The 12,064-nt window shown below is 48.0% G+C and overlaps 1 protein-coding gene across 1 annotated transcript; it reads left to right on the forward strand.

Moving 5' to 3' along the window:
• The first annotated feature begins 4,915 nt into the window (after positions 1 to 4,915).
• Positions 4,916 to 5,926, forward strand: LOC148591959 (endogenous retrovirus group K member 24 Gag polyprotein-like). The gene has a single exon (XM_088536393.1). It carries the CDS (start codon positions 4,916 to 4,918, stop codon positions 5,924 to 5,926), a length of 1,011 nt encoding a protein of 336 aa, XP_088392519.1.
• Positions 5,927 to 12,064: the final 6,138 nt, after the last annotated feature.

Below are 12,064 nucleotides of genomic sequence, written 5' to 3' on the forward strand. Positions count from 1 at the left end.
AGTCCAGACACCGACCCTGTGGGTCCTGCCATGCAGATGTGTCCTTGAGTGTGAGGTGCCCAATGCCCCTCTGCTCTGTGCTGCTTGAAGCCAGGTACTGTGAGGGTCTGGGAATGAACCAACTCTCTCTTCAGGACACCCCATCCTTAAAACATTAGAGCTTTTCTCTGTATTGTTGTTGGTTAGGCTGCACGCTGTCCTCCAGAGGGAACAGCTCCCCCATTACGGGTGAGTCTTATGGAAGGGCTCCATGGAGAAGCTCTCTAGGTAGAGGCTGCAGCACTGCTGCTGGGCAGGTGCATGGGAACAGTTGGAATAAGCCCAGTGTGCTTCTGGCTTGAAGAGGAGGGCTGAGACCTCCCTCAGGGACTTCCAGATAGGGCGCTGGGTTGGGCGATTGGTACTTCGGACCTGGATTCCTCTGCACTCCGTGGAGTGATTTCTTTCTATGGTAAAATGAGTGAAATTGTCCTCTAAATCAGAGATGCAAACACAGGGCAGCTGGGAAGAGGCCAACTCTTCTCATGCTGCATTAATGCTATAGTGAATCCTTTTGCCCCTCTATAACCACAGCAATTTACTCAGAGTGCACTAGCAGTGCTGAGGATTTCTGTCTCCTCATGGCAAACTCACCCAGCACCAACCACAGCTCAAGACACGGACCTCAAAGACCTGGGGCTGGACTGAAATGGAAATTCATAAAGTTTGTGGGGTAGAGGAGGGTTTATGAGAAAGATTTACACATGGAAACCTGTTCTAATTTCTCAACAACTCTTCTTCCTCAGACAGTCCTGCAGTGGCCTGAAGGAGCTAATGTCCAACAGCAGCTCTCCCAGTGACTTCCTGCTCCTGCCATTCGCAGACATGTGGGAGCTGCAGCTCTTGCACTTCTCGCTCTTCCTGGCCATCTACCTGGCTGCCCTCCTGGCCAACGGCCTCATCATCACAGCCGTAGCCTGCGACCACCGCCTCCACACCCCCATGTACTTCTTCCTCCTCAACCTCCCCCTCCTCGACCTTGGATCCATTTCCACCACTGTCCCCAAATCAATGATCAATTCCCTCTGGAACAGCAGGGGCATTTCGTACTTGGGATGCGCTGCCCAGGTCTTTTTAATCTTTTTCTTACTTTCAGCAGAGTTTAATATCCTCACAGTCATGGCCTACGACCACTAAGTTGCCATCTGCAGGCCCCTGCACTACGGGACCCTCCTGGACAGCAGAGCTTGTCTGGAAGTGGCAGCAGCTGCCGGGGCCAGTGGCTTTCTCAATGCTCGCCTGCACACCGGGAACACATTTTCCATTCCACTCTGCCAAGGCAATGTGGTGGAGCAGTTCTTCTGTGAGATCCCCCAGATCCTCAGGCTCTCCTGCTCAGACTCCTACCTCAGGGAAGTTGGGGTTAGTATGGTGAGTCTTTGTTTAGGTTTTGGGTGTTTCGTTTTCATTGTGGTGTCCTACGTGCAGATCTTCGCTGCTGTGCTGAGAATCCCCTCAGAGCAGGGGCAGCACAAAGCCTTTTCCATGTGCCTCCCACACCTGGCCGTGGTCTCCCTGTTTGTCACTACTTCATTTTTGGCCTATCTGAAGCCCCCATCCCTCTCCTCACCAGTTCTGAATCTGGTCCTGGCTGTTCTGTACTCGGTGGTGCCTCCAGCCCTGAACCCCCTCATCTACAGCATGAGGAACAAGGAGCTCAAGGCTGCACTGAGGAAATTGTTTCAGTGGGTTCAACGCTAGCACCAATAACCAACCATGCGCATCTACTCATCCCCAGAGTAACTGACATTAAGAATCTGTGTTCTGTGCCCTTCCTTCCTTCCTTCCTTCCTTCCTTCCTTCCTTCCTTCCTTCCTTCCTTCCTTCCTTCCTTCCTTCCTTCCTTCCTTCCTTCCTTCCTTCCTTCCTTCCTTCCTTCCTTCCTTCCTCCCTTCCTCCCTTCCTCCCTTCCTCCCTTCCTCCCTTCCTCCCTTCCTCCCTTCCTCCCTTCCTCCCTTCCTCCCTTCCTTCCTCCCTCCCTCCCTCCCTCCCTCCCTCCCTCCGTCTCCCTAGAGGAATCTATTTAACAAAGAGGAGAAAAAGGGAAGCAGAAATCTGAAGAAAGGAAAAAGACAGATAGGGAGGTGTGGGATGTCCTCCAGTACCTTCCCCCATCTTATCACCAAAATCCATGAGGAGCCACAGCTCCTGTCCCCTCTGCACCACCTGCTTCTAGTGACAGTGAAGAGGAGGTGGAATGGGACATTTTGTCCCTTTCAAAACAAGAAAAGGAAGCCAGTAGTACAAGGTGCCAAAAGCCCCAAAGCCAAATAGCAGGTTCCACTGCGAGGCCAGGATCGGCGGGAGCGTGGTTTGGATTTGGATTTGTAATCGTGCCACTGACCACCCAAGATAGAAGGGGATTAAAGAAAGAACTACCCCCTTATTTAGATGATCCTATAGGAATTGGGGAAATGAAAACTGAATATCTTAGAAATGCAGATTATACTTGGCAGGTTTGGGATTTTCTTTTAGGAATCCTTTTTGGATCCCAGGGAAAGAGGATAATCTTGCAAAAAGCTTGTCAATTATGGGAGGATGAGCGCACGCACAGGGAGGCCAAAATGCAGTTTAGCCTGCCCTCAGCAGAGAGGAAGGACATTGGAGGAGGGAATGCCCACAGAGGCCAAGATACGGGTTGGTAGAGGCAGTAGATTCAGAGGCACTCATTTTACAGGAAAGGTCCTTCAAGGTGTCATGACTGCCCTGGGGATTCAATGGGACTTGCACACCCCTTGGCATCCCCAGAGCTCGGGTAGAGTGGAAAGGGTGAATGGGAACATTAAAAAGCATCTTTTGAAATTGGTGTTAGAAACTAAGATACTGTGGACACGACTTCTACCATTAGCTTTAGCAAAAAGAAGAGCAAAACCTAGGGGAGACATTCAACTGTCCCCCTTTGAAATCATGTTTGGGATTTCCTACACTGCTAACACCCAACCTGGCAGGGAGGTAGAGATAAGTGATATATATTTAAAACAATATGTGGCCAGAATACTTTCTCTTGTGAAGTCTCTCCGACAGAAGGCCAGCTCGCACAGACCTTCCCCTTGGATTTTGCAGTCCATGATATCCAACCAGGGGATTGAGTCTTGGTCAAAGCATGGAAAGAAGCACTGCTGCTGGCAAAGTGGCGTGGACCTGATCAGGTATTGCTAACCACAGAAACATCAATCAAGACAGCGGAGCATGGATGGACTCATCATACCAGAGTTAAGATTTCCAGGAGCCCAGAAATCTGGACTTCTCGGTTAAAGGAAGAGGATGGAAAGCCCCGGCTAACTCTCCATAGATCTGTACCGCCGCTGGCTGGGACTGGGTCCGGAAAATAAATGCTGGGTTGCTGGGTCTGTGGGAGTCCAGGAGTATATGAAGACTACCCATGGATACTAGACCTATCGAACATAAATTATTAGTTCGTTCTAGCAGCACATAGAAATCGTTTACTTTGTACTTAATTATGTCATCCATTTGCATAGCCCAAAATGGTTAAAGCTTTTTTTTTTCTTCTTCTTCTTTAACAACCTAAGGGCAAAACCTTGGTAATCACCAGCTTGCATGGTTCATACAGCAGAACTAGAGGGTTTTTAGTTGCTTAGATTGGCTGTGTGTTGATAAATAAACCCCTCCTTTAAATGTTGCTCTGTGGAGGACGTGGTTCAGCTCTGGCTCAAGGAGAAGGGCCTTGGCAGCCAGCTGGAGTTAGTGTAAGTAGGTTATAGTGCACACCAAGGTTACCCTGACATTGTCCTAACCACGAGGATTGCAAGAACTGGTTAGGACCGGCCTGATAGTGGGGGTTCGCCATCTAGGGGTTCCGGTACCTTCCAGCCCGGCAGCCAATCGTGAGCTCAGGCTTTGCAATATGTACGAGGCTAATTATCCACTGTATAAATATACTTGCTTGTGGGACAATAAACGAGTTCTGTTGATGACCAACGGGTGTCTGCAGTCTCCCTCTCTCCGACAAATGGTGACCCCGACGTGATCGCCACGAAGGAGAGAAGTATTAGAGAGTCGGGTTCCGCAGCGCAGCCGGGACGGTGCCGAAGCCGCCATTTGGAGCGGAGAGGAACGACACCCCCCTTGGCCACATCGGTGAGTGAGGGGCCGTACGCGCCACCGAAGCCTGGAGAAAAAGTAACTGCTAGCGATAAAAATGGATAGGCAAGTGGCGTATGAATTATTTATGCGCACGTTGCAACACTGCAATGTGGAGGGGTATGAAACAAAGGATTGGAAAAAGGAATTGCCAGGCTTGCTTGAGTGGGGCCTTAACAAGGGATGCTTTAAAAACCCACATACAGTACATGAGCTCACGGAGTGGCGAAAGCTTGGGGAGCTTTTATGGGCAGCAACTATAGATGAGGACAAAAGCGCGAAAAAGCAGGGACGTTTATGGCGAGCCGTACATAACGCTCTTTTACGGAGAGAATCGGAGAAAAGAGCGGCCGGCCATGCGCTTGCCGCGCAGCACAATAATGCCCGATATGAATATGGGGACGAGCCCTTAGCTCCTGGGACGCGTACATTTATCATCCCTCAGAGGGGCGAGTCGAAGGAGAGTGAGGAAGAAAAAGGGAGCGTGGAGCGGCCGCCACCGTCGGCCCCTCCCGATCTCGATTCCGCCATTTTGAATTCTAAGATGTCTCCAAAAGGCGCGGCCTCCGCTGCCGTCCTTAGCGCCCGCCCCTTGGAGGGAGCATGGAGCGAGTTCACCAGAAAACGGGGCGAAGCATGGCAGGAATTAGCCAAACACGCTGCAGAAGAGGGGGATCCGGAGTTAGGGGAGTTAAGAATGCTGGCCTGCCCGGTGTTATACACACCTTTTGTAGACCCGCAGGGAAATCAGCAAATGAGGGTGGAGTATACTCCGATGGACTGGAAAATGTTGATTCAATTACGAGATACAGTTAGACAATATGGATCAAAAAGTGAACCCGTGAAGCAAATGCTGGACTATATGTTTGATACGACCATCTTGTTACCGAATGATTTACGAGCCCTGCAGCGGCTCATATTGACAGCACATCAGCGGCTGCTCCACGGGGCTCACTGGCAGACGTTGGTCCATGATGCAGTTGCGGTCAATCGACAACCCGGGGATCCCCTCCATGGGGTAACGATGGACGAACTTTTGGGGATAGGACCATACGTACGAACGGAAGCCCAGGCCCTCATAGGACCTGATAAGGCACGAGAAGCCATGAGGTTGTTCCGGGCCGCGCTAGATCGTGTTAGAGAGCCGGGGGGAGCGCCACCGTATATGGGGATCAAACAGGGCAGGGAGGAGCCACTGGGGACGTTTATAGATAAGGTGGCGGCGGCCATAGACAGAGCCGGGGTCCCCACCTGGATGAAGGGAGCACTGTTAAAACAATGTGCCATTCAAAATGGGAACGAGAAGATTAAACAATTGATTGGGACCCTGCCAGGAGGGTGGAGCATAGAAGAACTTTTAGAACGGGCCGCCACCATGCCCTCGGGAAATCAGGCATTTTTAGTGGATGCAATCAAAGGGCTGGGGGAAGGTTTGAAGGAACAGGCTGCCTGTATGCAGACTCAAGTTCTGGCAGCCTTGGCCCCTCTCCAGGCTTCGGTGGGGCTCATGAAAAATAAGCAGAATTCTGCTCCTGGCCTGAAATGCTATCGATGTGGCAAACGGGGGCACATCCGGCGAGAGTGCCGAGCTCCTGAAGTATGGTGTCCTCAATGCCAAGCCAGCTCTCACTCCAGCGGAGCCTGTCGTAAGCCATCGGGAAACGGGAGACCCAGCGCGACTGGCCGCGCCCAGACACAAGTAGCCAGAAAGCAGCAAACAGCGCTTCCTGCGGTCTGCAGCCCGCAACCCCAGGATCCCTCGGGTTGGACGTGGCAGCAGATGTAAAGACAACACTCTACACTGATCGTCCGGAAAGGGTTCCTACTGGAATAAAAGGACCGTTGCTCGTAGCAGGCAGGCCCACCGGTGCCTTGCTCCTAGGACGCTCGTCTGCCTCAATGTTGGGGTTGTTTGTGTTACCTGGGGTCATTGATGCCGATTATACCGGAGAAATATGCCTGATGGTATACACACCCTTTCCACCCATTACAATTGATAAAGGACAAAGAATCGGGCAACTGATTCCAATACCCCATTTAGCAGCGGAAATCTCCCCCAAGAATGAACAACCCCGGGGTGACCGAGCTTTTGGCTCTACAGGGCTCACGCTCCTTACTGTCGATCTATCGGAACGGCCCAAAAAGGAGGTGCGGATAACATTTAAGGGGGAAACGATCAAAATCGCAGCCCTATTGGATACCGGAGCCGATGCGAGCCTTATCTCTCCTGGAAGCTGGCCCAGTCGCTGGCCTACCTTGGCATCAGGTCATACTATTACGGGAGTAGGCGGCCTTACACTAGCCAGAAAAACCCCCCTGGTAGGAATATCGTTGGAAAACAACCACGTCATGGCGGCGCTCTCTGTAGTCCCGCTACCCCAGTCCGTACAATGTCTAATCGGCAGGGATATACTGGCTCAGCTGGGGGTTATACTAACCAACGAACACCCTTTAATCTGAATGCCATTGCTTGGTCATTCCCGTTGCCACTAACCTGGAAATCGGATGATCCGGTGGTGGTTAAGCAATGGCCGTTGAAACGGGAAAAGTTGGAGCAAGCCCACTTGCTTGTAGAAGAACAGTTTAAACAAGGACATTTGCAACTATCAACGAGTCCCTGGAACTCGCCCATATTTGTGATCAAGAAAAAATCGGGCAAATATCACTTGCTCCACGATTTACGGGCTGTTAACGCCCAAATGGAGCCGATGGGGGCGTTGCAGCCTGGACTTCCAAACCCAGCCATGATTCCTGAGGGGTGGGACATTCTGATAATAGACCTCAAGGACTGTTTCTATACTATACGGTTACATCCTCGAGATTCCAAGCGATTTGCCTTCACGCTCCCTGCTATAAATAGGGGCGAGCCAGATAAAAGATATGAATGGACAGTTTTACCACAGGGTATGCGCAATTCCCCTACCATCTGTCAGTTATTTGTGGATACGGCTCTTCAACCAATCCGCCGAGCTATGGCTGAAACTCTAATTTATCATTATATGGACGACATTTTGTTCGCACAAGCGCACCAGTTCACAGACAAACAACTGCAGTTCATTATTGATATGCTTGCCCGGCAATCACTAGTGATCGCACAAGAAAAAATACAACGCGATCCACCCTGGAAATACTTGGGCTGGGCCATAACGGAGCAGTGCATACGACCGCTGAAACTGCAAATCGACACAAAGGTCACCACACTTAATGAAGCACAACGTTTACTTGGTGACCTGCAATGGCTAAAGCCCGTGGTTGGCATTCCCAATCACCTCTTGCGGAAGCTGCAACCCCTGCTAAAAGGCGTAGATCCTTGCACGCCGGTTCACTTGACAGAAGAACAGGTGACGGCAACACGCCTCATTAGCCAACGCGTGTCGGAAGGCTTTGTATGCCGTCGTCAACTCGCACCTATTGATCTCACTGATCAACTACAAGTGTCCTCTGGTTTTGGTTTTGAGGATTGGCTTAAAAGTTTTGGTTTAGGCCCTTGGGTCACTTCAGCACTAAGAGGCCTGGTTACTATGGTTCTTATGATAGTGTTACTCTTGCTTATTATGCCTTGCATGTTTCGCTGTCTGCAGCAGATGCTAATGCGAGCCGTCGAAGGTCGTATGAGCCTCTTAGCCCAAAAAGAAAACGGGGGAAGTGTGGAGGACGTGGTTCAGCTCTGGCTCAAGGAGAAGGGCCTTGGCAGCCAGCTGGAGTTAGTGTAAGTAGGTTATAGTGCACACCAAGGTTACCCTGACATTGTCCTAACCACGAGGATTGCAAGAACTGGTTAGGACCGGCCTGATAGTGGGGGTTCGCCATCTAGGGGTTCCGGTACCTTCCAGCCCGGCAGCCAATCGTGAGCTCAGGCTTTGCAATATGTACGAGGCTAATTATCCACTGTATAAATATACTTGCTTGTGGGACAATAAACGAGTTCTGTTGATGACCAACGGGTGTCTGCAGTCTCCCTCTCTCCGACATTGCTCCTTGTTTGGAAGTTTGTCAGGAGTGGTGGAACCTGGTGGCCCTATGGAGGTGCTGAAGTTTTTTCCCTGGCGCTGTTTTGAAGCCAAGCAGGTTTTCATGCATCCAGACAATGTGTCTATGTGTGTATATGTGTATATACCTCTAGATCAAACAGACGTGCACTCTGGGTCCCTGTGCTCTGGCCTTGGACACTCAGCTTTGGAGGGCTCAGACCCCGGGTCTCCGCAGTTCCAGATAGAATTTGAATTTCCTTCTTTTCTTAGGAACCTTCTTCAAGACATCAGTTCAACGAAGACAATTCAACGTCAGCTGGAGAAATGATTCCACCACCTTCAGATGTGTCATCGTCCACAGATGTGCTTCCATCCTTTTCATTAGACAGGGAATTTAACTTTTCCAGGAAATATATTCCTATGTTTCCTATGTCTGGTCAATTAATACCTTTAAAAAGGAAGTGTAATAGCATATACAGTGAATGGTGCTGTTCTAAATCTGCAGCTAAAACTCTACAAAGGAACCATGATTACATTAACTTTCATGTCAGCACCCTAGAAGTGCAATGACCTTGACTTTTCCAGAGAAGATCTTCTGCTCTTATAAAAATCCTACCTCTTTCCCGACCTGTCTTGGGATCCCTCTTTCTATTGATTGCTGAGATCTTATCTGCACGCTAGCGCTTTTGCAGTGATCAACTACTCTTGACAAACTAATGCAGAGATTCTTTTCTCCCTTCTCTCCCCATCCTCTTTCTTTATGGACGCAATCCCCAGACCTGACAGCAGATGAGGACAAAAGCAATGAGGAAGCGGAAGAAGGTGAGTAACAGCAACCCCGAAGGATCTCCAGGATCTCCGTTGAGGCTGGCTTCTAGATGAGGGTCGCACTTGGTCAACCCTTGCCCTTCTATTGCACTTAGCCCCCAAAGTTTGGAATTCACTGGCCAAAGTCAGCTGAAGCTGTTGTGAGAATAGATTGTTAAATGAAACGTGGGAGTTTGGCAGGTTTCACTGATTTTCAGTGGTTTAACTTGGAACAAAATTACAGAGCTGAGTAAATTTTTGTTACAATGCAAAAACTGAAAGGGAAGGATATTAAAAGTGAATGCATTATAAGAACCTTCCTATGTAAATAAACACTAGTAAGATCAATTTTATAGCAGTGGAATAAGAACTTCATTCATAACAGAAGTATTCCCACAAGTATTCTCCAAGGGTGGTGGAAATTTCATCTTTAGAAAATGTGAAGCTGCACTGAAATGCCACTATATACATCTTACACCATGCTTCCTGAATTGCTTTTTAGCGATTTTTTGAATGGACAAACTGTTTACAGACTTACTAGGACTTGGGTATTCACTTCAAAACTTACTGAAAATTGTGACTGGGGATTAAAGAGGCAAACAGACTGCCCGATGCCTCTCATCACACAGGCACAACCAAGCTGTCTGTCCTTTCAGCCTTCGTTCCTAAGTTAAGTTTCTGATCATGGGCGGGGGGGGGGGGGAACGTTTGGAAAGCTCAGTTATGTTACAGCCTATAAAATGCACTGTAGAATGCCTCCGTGTGTTTGTCAGTGTGACGTGACTCGAACTTTGATTCCTCATGACGTATATTTTTTCCTTAAAATCTTCTCACTTTACAAAGAATGCCCTGTATCGTGTAGTTTAATCAGCTGTGAAAGGCAAATGTAGCATGTAAGCATTTTCTTAAGTCGACTTAAAGCCCATTTTAGAATATTCACTGATTAAAAGTTACCTTTTTAGAGGTAAACAGAGTTACCTTTTTAGGGTTTTGAAGCCTTCTAATTTCTAAACCACATTTCCTGGTGGCTGCTTTCTGTGTATTTGTTGCTGTGCCTGCATTGCACGTCATCTTAAGTAGTCTTGTGCCCCTGGAGGAGCTGCTGTTGAAGCACACAGCAATCCTTATTGCCTCCTTTTGCTGGTAACTGGGATTCTTCGTTTGGGATGCTGAACACTTCATTTTGTGAGCAGGCTAGAAAGTTGCCTTCGTAGCTTCCTGCTTAGGTCCAAATTCCTTTTTTTTCAAGTAGAGCAGAAAAATTGGATCTTTTGTGTATATGCAGTGCCTTGATAACGTTTCTATACAGGCACAAAGTACGTGCATGTCAGGTGCTCTGCATATTTGTGACTGATTTTCTTGGTTCTTTTAAGCAGGGAAACTTGATTTATGCTTCCAAGAAGAATGAAGCTGCGGAAAAAGCTTATGCAACTCAGGTGATAGGTTAATTCTGGCTTTAAATTATCTTTACTGCTCACAGAAGTGAGCTAACTACTGGATAATTTCCATGTGTGCATAATTCTCTATTGCCATCGGGGTTACAAGCCAGAGGGATGGATGTCAGGGCTGGGCTGGGCTGAGCTCAGGACAGATGGTCAGAAAAATAAAGGACACATTCACAACATGCTCACGACCAAACACAAATAAAAGACACAGATGCCACAGACAGGTGGGAAGTCAAGTAAACGGGCAGTATTATTCAGCATGGGAAACAGTGCTCTTGCTACAGCAATAGTGGGGCAGTTTTCCTGGTTTTCTGCAGCACAGCAAGAATTTTCAGGAAGGGATATGTGCATGAGAGCTCCTCTGAAGTGTATCCTCCTGCTGCAGTTACAGAATCATCATCATCGTCAGAAGCAGCTGATGTTCGTGATGCTGAGGAAGGTGAGGATCCTCAGAAGCGTTACGGCCTCAGGCAGAGGAAAACTGTCATATGCTACCAAGCTCCTTTGGAAAGTAGGTTATGTGCACAGGTACTCTCCAGGGCTAAATGATTGCATATAAATGAGATACAATTTCTTCAATATATTTATATACACACACACACTCAGCTTTGATTTAAATTTCTTCTGCAAGTGCATTTTGCTGCATTTATTGCATGCATGTAACCTGTGCACATTGCATTTCTTTGCCACTTAAGTTGCTCATTGCCATTTCTGTCAATGTCCCATTACAAATGGGCTGCTAAAGGGTCACTTCAGAAGGTCTACTTTTTATAAATCTGTTTCTACTTGTAGTTTAGTTTATAATGACTTTTTTTCTTTCATTGCACTGTTTTATCAAAAACGTAACCTTTAAGTTTTGTTATTTCCATATCCAAACTTACTGATTGTAATTTAAAGGTCTCCACTGAGAAGTATAAAAAGATATATGTACATATCCTTCAAAGAAAAGTCATAAACCCAACATGGTACTCTTACCCTCTTGTCACTTTGTGTCCTGAAAAAAGCTACTGTGTGTGTTTCCCTTGTACTATGCATTGAGAAAAGACACTTGAAACTGCTTTCTGGAGTTATAAACAGGTGAAACATCACTTTCTGCCATTTTATTTCATTTTATAGAATCATCATCGTCAGAAGAAGCTGAGGTTTGTGATGCTGAGGGAGGTGAGGATCCTCGGAAGTGTCACGAATTCAGGTAGAGGAAAACTGTCGTATGCTACGAAGTTCCTTTGGAAAGTAGGTTATAAGCACTGTAGAGTAATTGATGGGCCAATGATCTTCATCCAAAGGCTGAAGGGTTGGTATAAATACCCAACCAGGGTTGAGTATTTATATACCCTTCACACATCTTAACGCACCAATCCTGGAGCGTCAGCATCCCAGTGACCAATCCTGGATCTCCTCTGCTTCACCAGCAGTTCCTCAGTCCTAGTTTTGCAATCTTCAACGGGTTCCCTTCATGAACCTTTTATCCTATATATTCCCACACCCAAAGTCTTATGTGAATTCTATGCCCCTGTCCCCTCGAGGTCCTGCTGTGTTCCTAATGTCCTGCGTTCTTCATGCCACGCATGTCCTCGGTTCTCTATGTTACCCTCCCCTGTCCTCTGTATCCCTAATCCCACATGCCCCCTGTGTCCCTGATCCCATCTGTGCCCAATCTCCCATGTGTCCCTCATGCCCCATGTGTCCACCCAATATCCC

This window comes from Tinamus guttatus, unplaced genomic scaffold (genome assembly GCF_059628265.1).
Source record: "Tinamus guttatus ecotype Peru unplaced genomic scaffold, ASM5962826v1 Tinamus_guttatus_pri_ptg000662l, whole genome shotgun sequence".
NCBI classification, from domain to species: Eukaryota; Metazoa; Chordata; class Aves; order Tinamiformes; family Tinamidae; genus Tinamus; species Tinamus guttatus.

Bases quoted from the DNA above. Each gene is read 5' to 3' on its own strand.
- LOC148591959 (XM_088536393.1), top strand. From the start codon at position 4,916: ATGGACTGGAAAATGTTGATTCAATTACGAGATACAGTTAGACAATAT.